Raw genomic sequence first — 20,440 nt, 5'->3', positions numbered from 1 at the left:
CCACTGTGTCAGCAAATAGAATGTTTGAATAAATCCGTAAACTAAAATTTCTCAACTTTAAGTCATAATATGTTAAATATTGATTGATAGGACCCACACAAACATAAGATTGGGAGATTCTAAACAATTTTTAAGAAGCATCTTGAGAACAAAGGGGATAAGCCTTAGGGGATAAGCTTCAATTGGAAGGGCACACTGTGTACAATTTCCTATTTTATATAAAGAAATTAGAACATAGGTTTCATGAAGACAGGAATTTGTCTGTTTGGTTCATAGTTTATATTCAGATTCTAGCATAATTCCAGGTACATAGTAAGGATTCAATTATTTCATAAAATAATTAATTATACATATGGACATACATATATTTATAAAGTTTGCTAATTGTCTTTTTTTTTGAGACAAGGTCTTGCTGTGTAGTTTAGACTGGCCTTAAACTCACTCTGTAGCCCAGATTGGCATCAAACTCACAGTGATCCTCCTTGCTTCCACCTCCCTTGTGCTGGGATTACAGGTGTACGCCACCTCTCCCAGCCCAGCTAATTGTCTTCTTTAGGGTTATATAATATACCAGCAGCAAAACCAGAACTATATCCTGGTCTTCTGTCTTCTATTCCTATACCTTTGCTTCCTAGCTCTATAATAGGTCTAAGTTTTCTTTTAAGTTTTTGTCTCATAATATATTAAAGCCGTCATCAGTTCTTATCAATGCGCAATAACTATTTTCTTATGATGTTATATGATTTGAGCACTCTATAATTTTTTTTCTGGCTTTAAGAATAATCATTGTGTAGTAATAGCAAAGGGTTACTATAGAGAAATGGAAAAGATAACCAGATAAAATACAACTTTCTTGGTGTTTTCCCCAAACAGTTTAATTTTTCATAAACCATTCTTTTCTTTCTTTTTCTTTTTTTTTGGGGGGGGTACCGGGGATTGAACTCAGGTCCTTGCCTTTGCGAAGCAGGCGGCGAAACCACTGAGCTAAATCCCCGGCCTGAACCATTCTTTTCTAAGTCTCTTCCTCCTCCTTTTTGGAGACACACAACAATCTCATTAATACTCTCAATAATTTGCGAATATGGAAGGAGTAAAATCATAAACCTCTTGTTAAAAAATATGTTTCATACCCTTAAGGTTGTTTTGAGACAACCCATGGATGTTGCAAGACAGATCAGAGAGGTTTCCTTGCCCCCTTACTGAAAACGTAAGGCCTGCAACACCCCATCTAGTATAGAGAAGAACAAGTCCTGTGAGATGCTGCCGTGGCTACCTGACTTAAAGATGCTCACCTGACACAAAGAACAGGCCGACAGACCAAGCTCTCCCAGTCGACTAGAAACTCTTCTCTCCTCAATCACCCTAATGTTCCACTGTCCTGCCTCCTTTACAGGGCGGCCCCTGCAGTCATCACAGAGACAGTACCTCAAGCTGGGGAGCCCTCCTTCTCTGGAGCCGTGGGAAGGCTGCATTCTGCCATGGGGAAGGAACAAAAGTAACTAAAATTGCCTGAGTACTTCTTAACCCATTCAATAATGTCCTCTGGAGCAGTTGATTAAATACAATCAATTCTTATTATTCATGATAGGTACCTTAGTCTAGAGTCATCTCCAACATTAAATTAGCAAATACTGAACCATTATTCCTCGAGAAAATACAGGGTTGGGTGAACTCTAGTCACATCTTTTTCATGAGCCAATTAACATATTTCCTTGTTCTTTATATATTTCTGTGTACAGAAACCTGGTGAATCATATAAGGGCTAATCAAAATATACAGAGAATGTTTAATTTTTAAAATTTATTACAGTAAAAGACATTGTCTTTAATTCTTCTCAAAATACTTCCACCCTGCTTCAAACACATTTATCACAGCATTCTTGCCACTTTCTGAAGCAGTTCTGAAAGCCACTTTCACGTCTTCACAAGGTGTGATCGATATATTGAGTGCTGCCGCCAAGTGCCATCCAAAGGAAAGGCAGGCTCGTAAAGCCATTGTGGTTTGTCCACAACTGCCTTCTTCACTGGATCTGGCACTATGCAACTTTTGGCTCTTCCCCAAAATGATCATGAAAGGTAAACATTTTTAACTGATTCAGGATATCAAGGCATCCATGTTATAACAACTAATGACACTCACAAAAGAGGACTTCCTGAACCGTGTCAGAAGTGGCAAAAGTGATAGGGGAGTCAGGAGGAGTATAGTATTTTGCGGGGAATTAATGCAAAGTGTCTTTTACTGTAATCTTTATAAATATAAACAATCACCCTGTTTTCTGTAACGTCTTGTATAGTGTTCATTCACTCACATTGAATTCACAGCCAACAGTGCTAAATGCATGCTGGACATAGCTTGTCTAACACAAGTAGTTTCCATAAGGAAAACTTTTTCCTAAGATATATTGTAGCTTTTTAAAAATTGTGGTAAAATATATATAACATAAAATGTACCATCTTAACTATTTTAAAGTATAGAGTTAAATCAGCAACAATAAAAAGCACAAAAATGTAAAAAAACCATGGCACTAAATAAAACTGAGAAGTAGGCACTTGTCCATAGTTTGAGAGCTGAAAAAATGAGGCAGCACACTGCCACGTCTGGCCTCAGCTTGGAATCTGTGGGTCAGAAGTCTCAACTTTTCACTGCTCAGTGAATGTCAAGGAGTATTAGCAAGTAAGAAAATTTGCAAATATGGGATCTATGAATAATGAGAAGCCATCTTTATTCCATTCCAGGTAGTAGGAACAAAGAGGTCATGCATGTAACAGGCTGCCTTAGAAAATTCTGCCTCAGAATGGAGAGATTGACTATTGATAATTAATTAGCAGCCACAACTTCAAACAGTTTAGTTCACATGGAGCATAATTTGAAGCATAATTTCAAGCTCCTCTGCATGAAACAATGAGCAAGCACTCAAGTACAAGTTCTCAGTTACTTACCAGAGGACAGTTGCTATATTTAGTATATTACAAAGAAAAATTAAGTACTGTCACTCATTACCACAGAGTTAGAAGTGGTAAGTTTAGACTTGAACTCAGATCTCTGACTCCAGAGCTATGCTCTCAACTATTATTCAATTCTAAGCGTGTAAAAAAAAAACAAACAAAAACATCAAACTTGACTTACTAAGAAATGTACAAAAGAACATTACAATGATTACAGCATTACAAAGACTTTCTTATTGAAAAACAAATTTTTCAAACAAATAAAACTTTATAAGCCTAATCTAATATTGTCCCACAAAAAAAAAGAGGATCTGAAATCCTCAGGGTATCTGGTTTGTGTCTGGTTTTCCTTAATCTTTAATGATGGGCAAATCCAATGCATTATGTAAGGCCATCTTTTTCTTAAGAGATATAGATGTCTCTTAAGAATTTGATGAAAATGCATTAACCTTTCAGGCTATTGAGTTGTATTTTAGTGCACTGAGGCAGTAAATTGGTGTACAGGGTGTAAAAATGGTAGTGACCTAAAAAATAAATATTTGATATGAGCTACTGCATTTTCTTGAGAAAAAAAGTAATGGATTAAATCTCTTAGGAGTCCTTAGCTTCCCAAAAATGAGTAGAAAGAAGAAATCTCCTGTGGCCTGGAAATATCTTCTGTTCTTACTGGCTGTGTTTTTTAGCTCTTTAATAGTTCGACTGATTTGATCCTGTGGCTCCCAAAGTAAAGGGTGAGAGTTTGATCCCTATGGAGGCCACTTAAATTTAGAAAACAAAAACCTCTATTCTCTGCTCCCAGAACTTACCCTTGTCCCTGCCAGGTGTCTGCCCTCTGGGCAAAATGAGAAACTGGCAAAGGGGTGCAAACCTATCCTGGCATTGGGAAACAAGTAAAGGGCATCCCTGTATTATGGCGCTTTCTCTTTTATGTGCTCATAATATTTTCATAAATTTATAGAAAATAGATTTTACACTTTTACTTTTTATACTGGAAGTATAAGCCCAACTGTAATAAATAAAAATCCATTATTTTTTCCAATTCTAAATTCAAAGATTTTTTCCAGTGGCTGACATTATTTTCTTGGCAACAAACAATGAAAAATCCCATCTGAATGATGTTAATCTGCATCTTTAGAATATGAAAAACATAATACTATTCTGTCAAAACTGAGCATAATTTTCATATTAATAAAAGACATTAAGCTATTTAAAATTAATTTCATGCACAATATAACATTATAGTAATGATTTTCAATATGTACTAAGAATTTAATGAGGAAACCAAGTTTCTCAAATTATAGATGAAAATTTTTCACTAGTTCCACAATCTTAACTTTTCTTTTATTTCAGGCCTTCCCAATTTTTATTTTTTAATTACAAAGAACTAAAAATAATTTAATAAAACATATAAAAATATTTTACTTCAAATACATGTTTAAACATTATAAAATTCTAATTTCTGAGGAAGTAACATTTCATATTTTAATTATGAAGTGTAAATTAAAATTTAAATCATAAATTTATAAGATTAATAAGATTTAAATATAGTTTATATCATTAACATAGGCTTTAACTTTTCAGAAGTCACATATATCTTTCATTATTTGTGGATTTATTTCTTCTATGAAGTAGTCAAATGAATCAGCTCACCCTTGACTGTAACAAAATACTGCTTGGTGACTTGTGACAGACAGGGTTTTAACCTCTGACAGTGAGATTCATTGTGGAGCAAGAGCCAATCATAGATCCTGACGACACTTGTCTCATCTAAGTCGGAATATAAAAAGCCACTTCGATTACAGTATAAAAGATTCACTGGTGTGGCAAGTTGTCTCTCAGACTGTACATGCATTAAAACTTTGCTTGGCATTACTCAAAAGCAAAAGAAAAGTAAAAGGAAGAAATAAGAACCAGGAAAAAAATTGGATTGATTTCAAAATCATGAAAAAACTGCAAATCTATGTTTATATTTACCTATTTATGCTGATTGTTGCTGGTCCAGTGGATCTAAATGAGAACAGTGAACAAAAAGAAAATGTGGAGAAAGAAGGGCTGTGTAACGCATGTACATGGAGACAAAACACTAAATATTCAAGAATAGAAGCTATAAAAATTCAAATCCTCAGTAAACTTCGCCTGGAAACAGCTCCTAACATCAGCAAAGATACTATAAGACAGCTTTTACCTAAAGCTCCTCCACTTCGAGAACTAATTGATCAGTATGATGTCCAGAGGGATGACAGCAGTGATGGCTCTTTGGAAGATGATGATTATCATGCTACGACAGAAACAATCATTACCATGCCTACAGAGTGTAAGTAGTTCTGTTAGTGTGTATCAACAATCCTGCTGACTGTTGTTCTAGTGTTTATGAGAAACAGATCTATTTTCAGGCTCTTTTAACAAGTTGCTGGCTTGTATGTAAGCAAGAAAGAAAAGGTTTCTTTCTTCCAGATTTTGTGAGAAATGTTTTAAGACTGAAATCTATAGAATGTGTTTTCTTATGGAGTAAAAAGCTAAAAATTAAAATGCTTGCACAGCATTAATATTTTTAGTCTAATACGGAAAATATAGCATGCTCATGTTTTTATTAATACTATCAAGGAAAGGCCTGACAGATAGTACCTAAAACTATGTTAGAAACTTATATAAAATTTCAGAATTGCTTTTGATGATCTAAAATGTACATTTTTAAGTTTTTTTTACAAATAATAAAGGAAGAAATTCACTAGATGTTTAAGCTTATTTGAGCACTGCTGCACATCTGGAGTAATTTCTTTTATTCAGAATTATCTCTCATAGTGTTTTTATGGTCTTCACAAATTATATTTAATTTTAAAAGTTATTACACTGAAAAGAAATTTAAATATTTAATATATTAGTAAGAGCAAGGTGAAGTAAATACAGCATAATGATAATCATGAGCTAAATATCAGAACATGCCTAGGAAATAAACATATTAATCAGGTAGGTGATAGCTCACAGTGTCCTACTTATACCTTGATCACGATACTCTTGTTGCAAGTACCCAGGTTGCAAATTTCCAGGCAGACACATTGCTTAATAACCTTCTAAAATATTTATTCTTCATAAGAGGAAGGACTACTACCTGTGGTATCATAGCTTCTGAAAGACAATATATTTCATAAAATTCCTTTTATTCAGTCAGCTGAAAAGAATACTTTGTCCAGGAAATGAAGACAGGTACCTTGACAGAGAAAGCATGACAAGAAAGATTTTTGTGCCATGTGTCTGTGATCTTGCTTTACTACATTGCTCTACATACTTTAAACCAGCTTGAAAAACTTTCACATTGTTTCCCTTATCAAATGATCAGATTAGAATGCAACAAATAATTTTCATTTAAAACTGCAATCAAATAGTCATGGAGTAGATTTTCTTTATGTATACATAATTTTGGAAAACCAAGGGGGAAAAAAAAAACCAGAAAAAAAATTGCTAGTTGTTTGTGCTTACAGTGACAGGCTGCCTCCAGAGGCAAAACTTTCCAACTTTTAAGAATGCTTGAATATGACATCTAAATGTTTGTGTTAATTACCTGCCTAGTTTTGTTCTTCTGACACATAACAGATGTACTATATTTTCTGCTCATTCCTGAGGCTCAGTAAGTTAGTTGTCTCGTCCCCAGGTAATTCAGGCTGGGGGGGGGGGGGAAGGGTTCCTTGGTCCAGACTGATTGGTGCAGCTGCTCCGTAAGTGTAACTACTCAGATTCCCAAAGAATTCTAAGTGGATGTTCCTTCACAGTGTCTCTTGTTCTCTCTAATCATCATCATTTTAAAATTTCATCCACTGTTCATTCCTTCATAAAATTTTCCTTAGTCCATAGTTTTTTGGAAGGGGAGTTAGATTCCTCATAAATAGCTGAAAATACATATAACTAAAATTCTGAAAATCTGAAGTAATTATTTTATTTGATATTTTAAACATGGTATTTCATTTTAAAACAGTATATGTGCATACATTATCCCAATGGGAAAATGTTCAACCATTAGTATGAAGGGATTTTGTTCAATTTTTAAACAGGAAATAATTTTAATAACTTCTTTCTTATTCATTTACAGCTGATTTCCTAATGCAAGTGGAAGGAAAACCCAAATGTTGCTTCTTTAAATTTAGCTCTAAAATACAGTACAATAAAGTGGTAAAGGCCCAACTGTGGATATATCTGAGACCCGTTAAGACTCCTACAACAGTATTTGTGCAAATCCTGAGACTCATCAAACCCATGAAAGACGGTACAAGGTATACGGGAATCCGATCTCTGAAACTTGACATGAGCCCAGGCACTGGTATTTGGCAGAGCATTGATGTGAAGACAGTGTTGCAAAATTGGCTCAAACAACCTGAATCCAACTTAGGCATTGAAATCAAAGCTTTAGATGAGAATGGTCATGATCTTGCTGTAACCTTCCCAGGACCAGGAGAAGATGGGCTGGTAGGTGATAACTGAAAATAACATTCTAATAACCTCGTCGTGTTTTTATTTATAATATGAATGAATAAGAGTGGAAAATAACTACCAGTTTCCTGTACTCATAAACCAGACAAAAGTATCTTAGCCCAACAGTAGCCCTGTACCCAACAAAAGTAGGTGTCCCCTTGATACTCTTTGCATAAAGTTAAAAAAAATTATACCATGATTCTTAACTTTGTAAGGATTTCTTCAGATTGAGAATGATCTATAAAGTGCTTTTCTTTGATATGATGCATGATTATATGCATAAAATATGAATTTTATATAATTGACTAAAATCAAAACTCTTTTATTCCCAGTTTTTCTTTCCCCCAAATGTGTTGAAAATCTCTGGTTTTGTATAAAGCAGAAAAAATACACTTTAAAAATTACAATGAAAAATATTTTTTCCTATAGCATGAGATATATTATACTTAGGGTTCCTCCCTGTAATTATGTTCGTTACTTGTAAGAAGTTGAATGCACTATATAGATATTTTTGTGGAATACCACCAATAACATTTTAATTTCTAAGCTAGTTAACCTTTACCATCTAGATTATTTCTGAACTGTCTTAACATTCTTGCATAAGAGTTTACTTAGGGAATGCCAATAATTCAAGCCAAAGCTAGGACAATACCTTAGATATTATAAAAATTAATAAAAACCATTTCAAAACTTCATGTGAAACTTAAAATTATTCTGCTGGTTTATGGAGGTTTCTGTTTTCAAAGGGTTCTGTTTATTTAATATGACCATATTTTTTACTTCCACTTATTGGCATAATTTACAACAGGTTATACTTGACACCAATAAACAAATTTTAATTTTTTTTAATCTTTAAATGGTGTTGGTTATAAAGATTATATAATTAGCAAATCTAATCTGTTATGAACAAAAACACTGTTTAAAAGACTATACACTTTCTAAATAAACTATTTTTCTTTCTATGTGCTATTCTGAATTTTATTGGTTCTCAAAGTGATATTATTCTTTTTGGCAACAACTACTAGGCTTATTTTCATTTTGATATAAGGTAAAAGCTACTAACAATTATTTAAGGAAGTGTTTTTAGGTAATAATTCTAATTATCAAAGTTGCTAATGTGACAAATTTTACTTATTATTGATGAAGTGGTTAATATGACATATTACTCGGATTTTTTTCCCTTTAAAAGGAACTAAAGTTTCAAAAGTATTGAAAGTTTGGAGCAGTAACAATGTTAGCAAATTATTATTTAAATATTTGAAGAGAAATATTTTTCAGTTAAAAATAAAGGAACCTCTTCTTATGACTCTGTCCTTCCCTCTGTTACGGGTTCTTTTTCAACCCAATATAAATAAAATCCCTTTCATCACCCTACTTTTCTTTTCCTCATTACAATCCATACGCCACCTGATGGTAGCTATTTTGCTTTGGTATCCAAGTCACCCTAGTAAAGACCTGAAGAAGAGAGGCCAGATGAGCACACTTCTCTCTCCAGGAATCATCAGACATACTTAGCCAACACATGTAATCAACTATCATGAAGCGAGGAAGCACCTCCCCCTCTCCTCCCTCTTCCTAACACCTCAGTTTCTTACCAAACAAAATTTCAAGGAATCTGTTTTATGATAGGAAGTCTGATACTCAAAGTGGGAAAAACAGAAGTTAAAAACACATAGAATGAACTGACCTTAGGGAAATCTATATTGCTATTATACTCTTTTGAGCCATAAGGGGGAAAACCAGGCCTAGAGTGAGGTAAAATTTCTTAATACTGCATTTAAAAAATTAATGTGGTATAAACAAAATGATTAGTTTCTTCTAATGACTTCTTAATAGAGGAAAGTGTTTCAAGCTCTATTAATATTACTAATTGCTCTTCCTTTCCACACAGAATCCCTTTTTAGAGGTCAAGGTAACAGATACACCAAAAAGATCCAGAAGAGATTTTGGACTTGACTGTGATGAACATTCAACAGAATCACGCTGCTGTCGTTACCCTCTAACAGTGGATTTTGAAGCTTTTGGATGGGATTGGATTATTGCACCCAAAAGATACAAGGCCAATTATTGCTCTGGAGAGTGTGAATTTGTATTTTTACAAAAATATCCTCATACTCATCTGGTACACCAAGCAAACCCCAGAGGTTCAGCAGGCCCTTGCTGTACTCCCACAAAAATGTCTCCAATTAATATGCTATATTTTAATGGCAAAGAACAAATAATATATGGGAAAATTCCAGCCATGGTAGTAGACCGGTGTGGGTGCTCATGAGATTTATATTAGATTCATAACTTCCTAAAACATGGAAGGTCTTCCCCTCAACAATTCTGAAACTGTGAAATTTATGTATCATGGACTATAGGCCCACAGTATGCCATAGTCACTTAAGCACGGCTACAGTATATGAACCAAAAGAGAGAATATATGCAATGTTTGGCATTTAACTATCAAAATAAATCATATAACAGGAAATTTTATAATTTCCAGAGTTGTTGAACTAGAAGGAGATCAAATTACATTTATGTTCATACAGTTAGAGCATAGGCAAGGAAATGAAAGCTGTTCTCCTTGTGTTCTGGAGAATAAAAGGAGTATGTTTTGAAGTCTATTTCTTTACAGTTCCACTTATACTTACAGAAAAATCTACCATATATATAGTATTGATAAAATATAGGATTGTTATATACCATCATTTGAAACATCCTTATACACTTGAATTTATATTATATGACAGCATGGTTGGTAAGGCAAAATACCACAAAAATAGTGATGGTATACCATGTGCAAGTTTCCATTCCTATTATGATTGGACAGTATATTAATCCATGCCAGTGGTGCTAATACAATAGACTGAGTGGCTGATGTTGTCGGGTTTATCAAATTCAAAGTATTGAGTAAAATAGTAATGTTCTCCTTTCTTCAGGTGCATTTTCATACACCTCCAAATGGGGAAAAGATTTTCTTTAATGAAAGAAGAATCACTTTTCTAGGGGTCAGAATCTGATTCTACAGCATACTTGGAGAAGCTGTGTATTCTTAAAAGGCAGCCAAGTAGTATATATCTGTATCAAAATTTCAAAATTATACCCTGCCTTTGCAAAATTGCAGTTTTATGGTAAAATAACAGAAATGACTGATTCTATCAATATTGTATAAAAGACTTTGAAACAATTGCATTTATATAATATGTATACAATATTGTTTTGTAAATAAGTGTCTCCTTTTTTATTTACTTTGGTATATTTTACATTAAGACTATTTCAAATTAAGTATTAAGGCACAAAAATATGCCATGTATCACAGAAAAGCAATTGCTTACATTTCAGAGCAAATGAGCAGGTTACATAGTGGTCTTAAAACTCCTTATGTTAATGGTTAGATGGTTATATTACAATCATTTTATATTTTTTTACATTATTAGCATTCACTGATGAATTCATGATGGTTGTATAATGTGAATGTAAAATTTCAGTGGTTTACTGTCATTGCATTCAAATCTCAACGTTCCATTATTTTAATACTTGTTACTATGCATATCAAAATGATAACACCATTATCTAAAATGAATAAACATGGTATCTCAATGAGAACTGTTAACTTTATTTTATAATTTGATAATAATATATTTCTGCATTAATTTACTTCTATTTTGTAAATTGAGATTTTGTTAATCAATTCATTGTACTGATAATTAAGTAAAATAATTTCTTACATCTAATGTGTAGAAATAATGTAAATTATATTAAACTTTTCACATTTTTGAGAGACATAATAGTTTTATGTTATAATCATTGATTGTGGATTTCTTTTTTTGTTTGCTTGGGTTTTTTTGGTTTTTTGAGACAGGGTCTCCCTATGTAGTTCAGGATGGCCTCAAACTCACTATGTAGCCCCGGCTGGTCTCAAACTCACAACAATTCTCCTGCCTCAATCTCCTGAGTGCTGGGATTACAGGTGTGTGCCACCACGCCTGGCTTGAGTATGGATTTCTGATTCTCACTTTAATACAAAGCTCTAGTGTCTTAGCACAAAAGCTGGTTTAGGAACTTCGGGTCTGTTACCTTAGTTTTCATGAGTACAACTCCTGTTAAATCGGTCCTGGTCAGGTTCCTCAGCACATACGAAAGCAAGAACTAGTTATGTCTATTTCATTTCTTTTTATCTCGACCTGAAAACTATTTATATTTTTTCATAGATTCAATTTCCAAATGCATTGCCTTTGGCAAGGGTATATGGTCCTAGAGTTACAAGCCCCATTGAAGCCATAGGAACACAGGGAAGCTGCGTCCTTTTCTCAGCACCGAATGATACTGGCACATTTATCTGAGCATGCGATGCACGCGACCAATTTTCAAAATGAACAGCAAAATACTACGAAGTACCTGGAAATCCTAAGTGTAACACCATATAGAAGTATTTCTGGTGTGAACCCTTCTCTCTGCCTCCATCAGTTTAGGAGTTTACATAAAGCAGTGATTAAGTTTAAAGAAGGAGATGGTTAAAATTTTCTTATGATATAATTTCTAAGTACATAATTAGTAATTAATATAAATGTAATTTTAACCATTTGTATTTTATATAGTAATATAAATCTAAATTCAAATACACTTGTTTTGTTATTCATTCTAATCGTATCTGTTCAAGCTGTGACGTGATAAAAATCCATTTAGAATAGCAAATAATCACGTTTTAAAATAAACACATGAATACTACTAATACTATAAGAAATTAAACCATAGGTAATGAATGATATGTAAGTTACAATTTGCCCAGCATGTGACATTTAGTGTTGAAATTTCATTTGTGTAGTCAATTCAGTTCCAGTTTACACACTGGAAAACATCAAAATAAACTCTACTCAATTTGGTCATCTCTGAATAAAATGTCAAGCAATACAAAATGGCACTAAATTTAGTTCATTCATGTCGAGATGGCATCTTGCAGAGGAAGTGTTTGGAAATTGAATACAATTCCATAAAATAGCATGCAGGATCTTTGGCAAAATTATCTTTGTTGTCATTTAAAACACTAGCTAGAGGGGCTATTTAAATAATTCTACTAGGTTGCTTATCAAAATATCTCAATGAGTATCATACCCTAGCAAGAATACAAGATGTAACTGAATGTAAGATTTTATACATGAGGCTGTCCAATTTGTCTGTAGGTATAAATTGTGTGTATAACAATGACAGGCAACGTCCTCACAGTATAGCTTATAAAGGTTTAATAGTTCACAACAGGTTTAACATTATACTAACTATTCCTGGTACAGAAATGTATACCTTGGCAATGAACCAGACACACATGTGTAGCTTTCAATGATTCCAGTTGGATTACTGTAAGGAAGAAAAATTTTTAGCAATATAAAGTTATTTCTGCTTCATAACAAAGACTGTGTTTTTATGAAACACAAATGCATATACTTACTTTCTTTAAAAACTGAGCTTAAATTTTTCTAGGTTTAGCTCTATATATGAAGTATAGGCAAAATACTAGTCATAGAATTAATTTACAGAAATCTGAGACATATTCCCACATTCTGATCCTATGGAGATCTGTGAACATTCTGAGAAAGGCCAACTCTTAATTGACTGAATTAATCTTAAAGATAAGTTTAAGCCAAAAATGTAAAAATTAGCCTACTAATTCACCTCTTTAATTTGTTTTCTTAACCATTCAAGTTTATTCTGTTACAACTTTTCCTACAAGTGTTAGGTTTTGTTTTTCCTACTGTCTTATGAAGGATCCTATTCAGAACAAAATTTGATTACGCGGTTTTGTCCATAGATCTTCCACAAGAGTTTCCCATATCCGCTCCCACGGGCACTAATTCTGACTAAGAAGCTAAACATCTCTTGGCTCTGTTCCTAGGAACACAGAATTTTGGCATTACCTTCAAGAAGCAAAAAAACAAAACAAAACAAAAAAACCCCAAAAACCTATCAACACAAGAAAGTTGCCTTCATGACACCATCAGAAGCCAATAATGTTAAGATAGAATGCTGAAAGTGGAAATCAAGCATAAACCACCACTTTATTAAGCACAATGAAGTGACTGTGGGAGAAAGTCCAAATTGTTAATTGGAAATAATCGGGAGGTCACTGAGGCAACTACTTGGTTTCAAGTTCCAAGAATATCTTCCTGAAAGGCTGCATACTTCTCAGGCAATCCAAGTAATGGAGTGAATGATGTGTCTGCCTATCCTAGGTGAAAGATTCTACTGAGGAATCCCAGGTCCTCTGAGGCTCTGAACAGGGCAGGTGCCATAGGATATAAATGATAACAAAGAAGAGCAGATGAGAGTAGTCCTCGCTACTTGTAGATATGTCTTCAAAGTTTGTAAAATTGTCCTGAATTCTAAATGTGTGTCTTACAGTAAACAAGTTCCTTACAGCCCAAGAGTCAGACAGAATCTAAAGCAGCTGCATAGGGCTGATGGAAATTAGCCATATTTCTTTGTGCTCATAGGCTAAAGTGCATTCCTATGATTTTAAAAAAATTTATTAGTATATGTTTGTGATACATAACAAATTGGTACATATACATATAGCATCTTGGTCTTTTTTACTTCTTCCCCTCCTCTCCCAACCATCTCCCCCATCCCTAGATTCCTTTTCCATCTCCACAAAATCTATCTCCCTGTTTCCTATCATCTTTCTTTCATTTTACTCTTTGAATTGTTTATAGTTTGGGTTTCTTATATAGGAGAAACCATGAGATACTTAATTTTCTGTGTCTGATTTATTTTACTTAGCATTATGGACCCATTTTGCTAGAAATGACTCAAATCTATCCTTGTTGGCTGAGTAGTACTCTGTTGTCTATAAACAACACATTTTCTTTATCCGTTCATCTGTTAATGGGCATATAGGCCACTTCCAAGATTTAGCTATTCTGAGTTATGTTGCTAGTATAAACATTGGTGTGCATGTACCACTGTAATATGATGGCTTCTACTGTATTAGGAAGATATCCAGAACAATAACAGCTGGATCAAATGAAATTTCTGTTTTTAGTTTTTTGAGGAATCTCCATATTGATTTCTCCACAGTGACTGCACTAGTTTACATCCCCACTGCCAATGCACAAGGGTTCTTTTTTACCCACAACAGTGTTGTCAACATTTGTTGTTTTTTGAGTTCTTGGTAGACTAAGATGGAATCTCATTGTTGTTTAGATTTGCGTTTCTCTAATAGCCAAAGATGTACAGTATCTATTGGCCATTTGTATTCCTTCATCTAAGATATGTCTATTCATTTTAAGTGCCCATTTTTAAAATTAGGTTTTTGAAATTTGAAGATCTAACTTTTTGAGTTCTTTATATATTCTAGGTATCAGTCCTTTATCTGAAGAGTAATTGACAATTTTATTTCCCCATTCTGTAGATTGTCTTTTCACTCTACTGGTTGTTTCCTTTGTTGTGCAGGTTATTAATTTAATACACCAAGTAGACCTCTCACAGAAGAAATAGCTCTGCAACTGAAGGCCAGCAGAGCTCCTTCCTTTGTTGGTAGAGATGTGTAGTCTATGAAAAATGAGCTGAAAAGAAAGTGGTATTTCAATGCCAGAATTTGTGACAGGGGCTGGAATTTGACAACAGTCTTAATTGGTATATTACCTGGTTAGTGTGTTCATAAATCTTGTTCAACTTGGCAAAGAATAAATAACTCATAGGATCTTGAATAAAACACATGAGTATGTAAAAGAAAAGCACATTTGTATAAATATTCATTATCTCCAGTTTTAAAACAAGAAATGTGATGCTCAGAAAGACTTATGACTAAAAAAGTGATTATGACAGTTGCATACGTGATATATACAAATATAGTGGTATAATTTTCATAACTCACAACTCAGAGGTGAAAAAATGTAATCTTTTAATTGTTGCAAAACTGACCTCAGCTTTTACCTCAAGCCTTCTCATGCTGTATCGCTATTTATGCTTTGTAAATACAACAGTATTGAGAACTACTCTGTTAATATTTGTCTTCCTCATGGACCTCATTCAGAAAATGATGCCCAATACTTCCTCTTCCCGTCCTCAAATATATGAATTTAAATGAGGGGGTCTAATGTATCTCTACTTTTTTACACCCAATTCAACCCATGACATAGAGCATCAAAAAGACCAATGTCTAAAGCCTCTCTCCTCATAATTTCTCTCCTCTTAACTAATTCTTATTGTCAGCTCATACAATCTTTATGTGAAGATATAGGAATGGGTTCTGGTCAACCGAATCACCTTATTCAGTAACTGAACTTTTTATATTTGATACTTGAGCTTAGACTTTTGAACTTAAAAGCTAAATACTTTGTTACTTCTTTTTATACTTATATGACAAGCACTCCCTAGCAAAATATAGCCTTTTAATCCACATTATTAATTCCCACTAATAATAAAAATAAATCTTAAAATTATGTTTCACCTACAAATTCACTACATTTTTCTGTTATTATTTAATATTAGTAAGGGTGGTCAGAAATGGACACTATCCATTGCCTGTAGAGATGCCCTGACCAGTCTCTCCCAGTTTGGAATGTTAAATGAAGTGTAGCTGAGGCTGACTCTAAGCTCTGGTCGCTATGTAATGAACCGCAACTTAACTTAGAAAGTAAAACTAAAAGACTATTTGGGGAGTATATTTTATAACAAATAGCTGGGCATCAATCACAGCAGCTGAGCTTCAGCCAATCACATGCTGCCAAATGATCAGACTATGTCCAAACAATGCAAAGGTGGAGCTATGACCAATCAAGCTGTTTCTGTACCTCACTTCCACTTTCTGTTTCTAAATGCTGCCTGTCCACCTGTAGAGCTCTCTGAACCTCTTGCCAGTTCTGAGGGCTGCCAAATTGGCAAATTTTTCTTTGCTCAAATAGATTTTGTTTAATTTATTGAAAGCTTTTCTCTTTCACTAACAAGATTGAGGTTCTATATGGTGATTTTACTTCGAAAATTTTATCTGAAGAAAATATAGGTCCAAACATTTAGATCTATATAAAACCACAGTGATTTGCTGTTTTTAACACTGGAAATAACATTTCATCTATAGGGAAATATTTATAGTGGATTTAGTAATTTTACATGCAAATTTAAATATATATTCTATGTGTGGTGTGGATAGACATATACATATGTAGATACATGCCATATATGTATTTATTTATTTAGGGTATTTTCATCTGTAAACAACAGAAATCCCAATTTCTATTAGCTTAAACAATAGAGAAATATATTATTTCATATAAGTCCAGATACAAGACAGCTCTAGGCACAGTATGATCAGAAGCTCAATATTTACATGAAGACCTAGATTCCATCCACCTCTTCTTTCTGCCATACTCATTGTGTTTACTTGGTTCTTGAGTTGTCTCTTTGGTTACAAGAAGGCTGCTTTAGTTTACCTGACAATGCCCCTGTGTACTGAAAGAAGTCAGCCACACTGTATGTGTTGCCTGTGAAAAAGTTCCTTTGCGAAGTCAATTGATATGCTTATCTTTAATTTTAATAGATAATAAAAATTTTTACTTTTAGAGGTTGTGCCAATTTGCGTTTCCATTAACAATATATGAGATTACTTATTTCTCATAATTCTCTGACACATATTGCTTGTCTGAGAGGTGAAAAATGGTATCTGACCAAGATTTTAACTACATTTTTCTATATTGAATGGAGTTATTAATTTTTTCATTTAATGGTCATTGGTATTTCCTTTTCTATTAACTGTTTGGTTTTATCCTTGGTTCAGTTTTTCTATTGGTTGTTGATATGTTTTTAAAAAATTTTGCAGGTTTAAGAATTTAGTCCTTTATGATGAAAGCTGGAGTTATTTATTCTAAAATGCATCTTACATTTTTAATACTTTTATTATTTGATATTTACTTAAAAAATCTTTAATTAAATATTTTGTCTTAACTATATTTTGTCATAAATGTGGCTTCAGATGACCCTTCATACTTCTCATCATTTATAATACCCAATGGAGACTTATTCTAACACTCACATGTATTCATGCATTCAAAAGTCACTTTCCTATCATTTAGTATAGTACAGGAAGCCTGGGGTGAAATCAGGAATCCCTTTGAAATCTAACAATGGTCAGTGCAAATGAATGTGAAAACAATAGGATATTTGATAATCATAGGGCTTCTGGCCAGTTGGGAATGACCTATTGAACTCCACATATATTCATTCATTTATTCCATCCAAATTTTTAATCCCTGCTTCTCTGTAGGCACGGGTCACAATAACAAAGTCCTTTTAGTAGAGCACCCCTCACCTCTATTGAAGCCTTTATCACATGACTCCAGAGGGGAAAATGTATACGTCCCTTCTTCCTCAAAACAACAGAGCCTCTCCCCAGTCACTCCATTAGTAGATTTACCTACCCAATCTGACTAAGCCTCACAGAGGAGTAATGCTTTCTTCCACTGTTACCAGAAGAAATGGGACCAAAAATAATTCTGAATGTCTCTGGTACTTTCACTCCGAAATAAGACATTAATTCTGTTCATATTTGTGTGCTATTACATTTTACCTTTTGCAGAGCTTTAGACACTACTGTGAGAACTATGCAGAAAAGACAGGAGAGGAATAAATCATAGTCTTTCCTCAAAGAACTCACAGTCTAGTGAGATCAAAAAAACAAAAAGTAAAAGAAGCACTTTAATAACATGGGACAAATGGTGCCTAGTTGATAGTCCACAACCACAAGGACCCTTACACAGAGTGCTGTGGAAGAAGGGAGGAAGGGCCCTTTAGTCCATCTAGAAGTCCATGGACACTTAAAGAAGGAGGTGATGTTAAAAGTTTTTAATAATGAATAAAAGTTTGATGAGTGAGTGAGGAGAAAGAATAAATGGGGAAGGAAGAAGAGCATTCCAAAACAAACACACAGTCTACAAATACAGCAATTTGAGAGCAGAATGGCTTCCCGGTCCTTCACATAGTTCTGAAAGGCTCGAGGAATAGGCCCTGGGTGTGAATAACCAACAGCGGGGCTATAGGGATAGCTGACACCCAGGGCAAGTTTTTTATGTTTCCCTAAGTACTTTATACTTGATTCTGTCAATGACGGCAGCCAGTGCAACATTTTAAGGAGGGAGTGATATGGTTAGATATCATTTTTTAAAAACTCACTTTAAATAAGGTGTTTTAACCTTTTTTGTATCAAGATATCTTTTGAAATTCAGAAACCCTATAAGTTACTTCTCAAAATAATGGTTTAAATGCATCTATTTACATAAGAAATTAATAAAGTTGACTTATCAAATTGTCATTATTTGCAGATGACATGATACTCTATATCAAAGACCCCAAGAACTCCACCAAAAGTCTTCTATACTTAATAACCAAATTCAGTAGAGTAGCTGGACACAAGGTCAACACACAAACATCAATAGCTTTCCTCTACACGAACAACAGACTCACTGAGAGAGAAATAGGGCAAACAATTCCTTTCACAATAACATCCAAAAAACTGAAATACCTAGGAATCAACCTAACAAAAGAAATCAAAGACCTCTTCTCTGAAAACTATAGCACTTTGAAAAAGGAGATTGAAGGGGATATCAGAAAATGGAAAGACATCCCTTGCTCCTGGGTAGGAAGGATCAACATAGTGAAAATGCCCATACTTCCAAAATTGCTATATAGATTCAATGCAATCCCAATTGAAATCCCAGAAGCATACTTCATGGACCTTGAGAAAACAATCCAAAAATTCATTTGGAACAAGAAGAGACCCAGAATAGCAAAGGCAATTCTAGGTAACAGAGACATGGCAGGGGGTATTACAACCCCCAACTTGGAACTATACTACAAAGCTACTGTGATAAAAACAGCATGGTACTGGCAAAGAAACAGACCTGAGGACCAGTCGAACAGATTAGAAGATGCAGAAACAACTCCAGACACATTCAGCCATCTCATCTTCGACAAAGGAGCCAAACACCCTCACTGGAGGAAAGATAGCCTCTTTAATAAATGGTGCTGGAGAAACTGGGTTTCAACTTGCCAAAGACTAAATCTAGACCTATATCTCTCACCATGCACTAAACTAAAATTGAAATGGATTAAAGATCTCAATATAAAAACAGAAATGCTGAACCAGCTGGAACAGAGTTTAGGTAGAACTCTTGACACTGGGGTAGGAAAATACTTTATGAACATAACCTCAGTTGCCTATGAATTAGCACAAACAATCAACAAGTGGGATCTCTTCTTACTAAAAACCTTCTGCACAGCAAGAGAAACCGCCAGCAGTGTGAAGAGACAACCCACAATTTGGGAAAAAATTTTCACCAGCGGTCCCTCAGACAAAGGTCTACTATCTTGAATCTATAAAGAACTTTAAAAAATCATACCTCCCAGATTTAAAGACCCAATCCAAAAATGGGCATCTGAAGTGAACAGACATTTCTCACACAAAGAAGTAGACAAGGCAAACAAACATATGAAAAATGTTCAACATCACTGGTCCTTTGAGAGATGCAAATGAAAACAATGCTTAGATTCCACCTCACTCCAGAAAGAATGGCTGCTATCATGAAATCAACCAATAACAAATGCTGGTGGGGCTGTGGAGAAAGAGGAACCCTGCTCCACTGCTGGTGGGAGTGTAGACTGGTACAACCACTGTGGAAATCAGTATGGAGATACCTCAAAGAACTAGGACTGGAAGTCCCGTTTGACCCTGCTATTCCCCTGCTGGGTATCTTCCCCAAAGAATTAAAAGAATCATACCACAGTGATATATGCGCACCCATGTTCATAGCAGCACAGTTTGTAATAACTAAAACTTGGAAACAGCTCAAATGCCCATCGACTGGAGACTGGATAAAGAAAATGTGGTTTTTTTATAAAATGGAGACCTACTCAGCCATCAAAAATGAGAAATTAGAGACATTTATTGCTAAATGGATGCACATTGAGGCGCTACTCTTAAGTGAAATAAATAGGACACACATGTGTAAATACTGAATAGTTTCTCTGGTGTGAGAAACTGAAAGTGTAAATAAGGACTAAAA

General features: G+C 34.3%; 2 protein-coding genes across 3 annotated transcripts in view; one reads left to right on the top strand and one right to left on the bottom strand.

Moving 5' to 3' along the window:
- Akap19 (A-kinase anchoring protein 19) overlaps positions 1-20,440 on the bottom strand; it is a 204,635-nt gene that overhangs the window by 114,255 nt on the left and 69,940 nt on the right. The gene's annotated exons all lie outside the window — the stretch shown is intronic.
- Positions 4,742-11,176, top strand: Mstn (myostatin). The gene is made up of 3 exons (XM_004868985.3): positions 4,742-5,259; positions 7,030-7,403; positions 9,301-11,176. The coding sequence occupies exons 1-3, from the start codon at positions 4,887-4,889 to the stop codon at positions 9,679-9,681; spliced, it is 1,128 nt and encodes a 375-aa protein (XP_004869042.1). The 5' UTR covers positions 4,742-4,886; the 3' UTR covers positions 9,682-11,176.

This window comes from Heterocephalus glaber, unplaced genomic scaffold, assembly GCF_053883595.1.
Source record: "Heterocephalus glaber isolate CG9 unplaced genomic scaffold, H.glaber_assembly_v1.0 deba00001190, whole genome shotgun sequence".
Taxonomy (NCBI): Eukaryota; Metazoa; Chordata; class Mammalia; order Rodentia; family Bathyergidae; genus Heterocephalus; species Heterocephalus glaber.
This window is presented reverse-complemented; position numbering and strand designations above follow the sequence as displayed.

Excerpts from the sequence above, each read along its gene's own strand:
- Mstn (XM_004868985.3), top strand. The coding sequence starts at position 4,887 with ATGAAAAAACTGCAAATCTATGTTTATATTTACCTATTTATGCTGATT. Across the intron at positions 5,260-7,029 it reads CATTACCATGCCTACAGAGT|CTGATTTCCTAATGCAAGTG; the intron begins GTAAGTAGTTCT and ends ATTCATTTACAG. Across the intron at positions 7,404-9,300 it reads GACCAGGAGAAGATGGGCTG|AATCCCTTTTTAGAGGTCAA; the intron begins GTAGGTGATAAC and ends CTTTCCACACAG.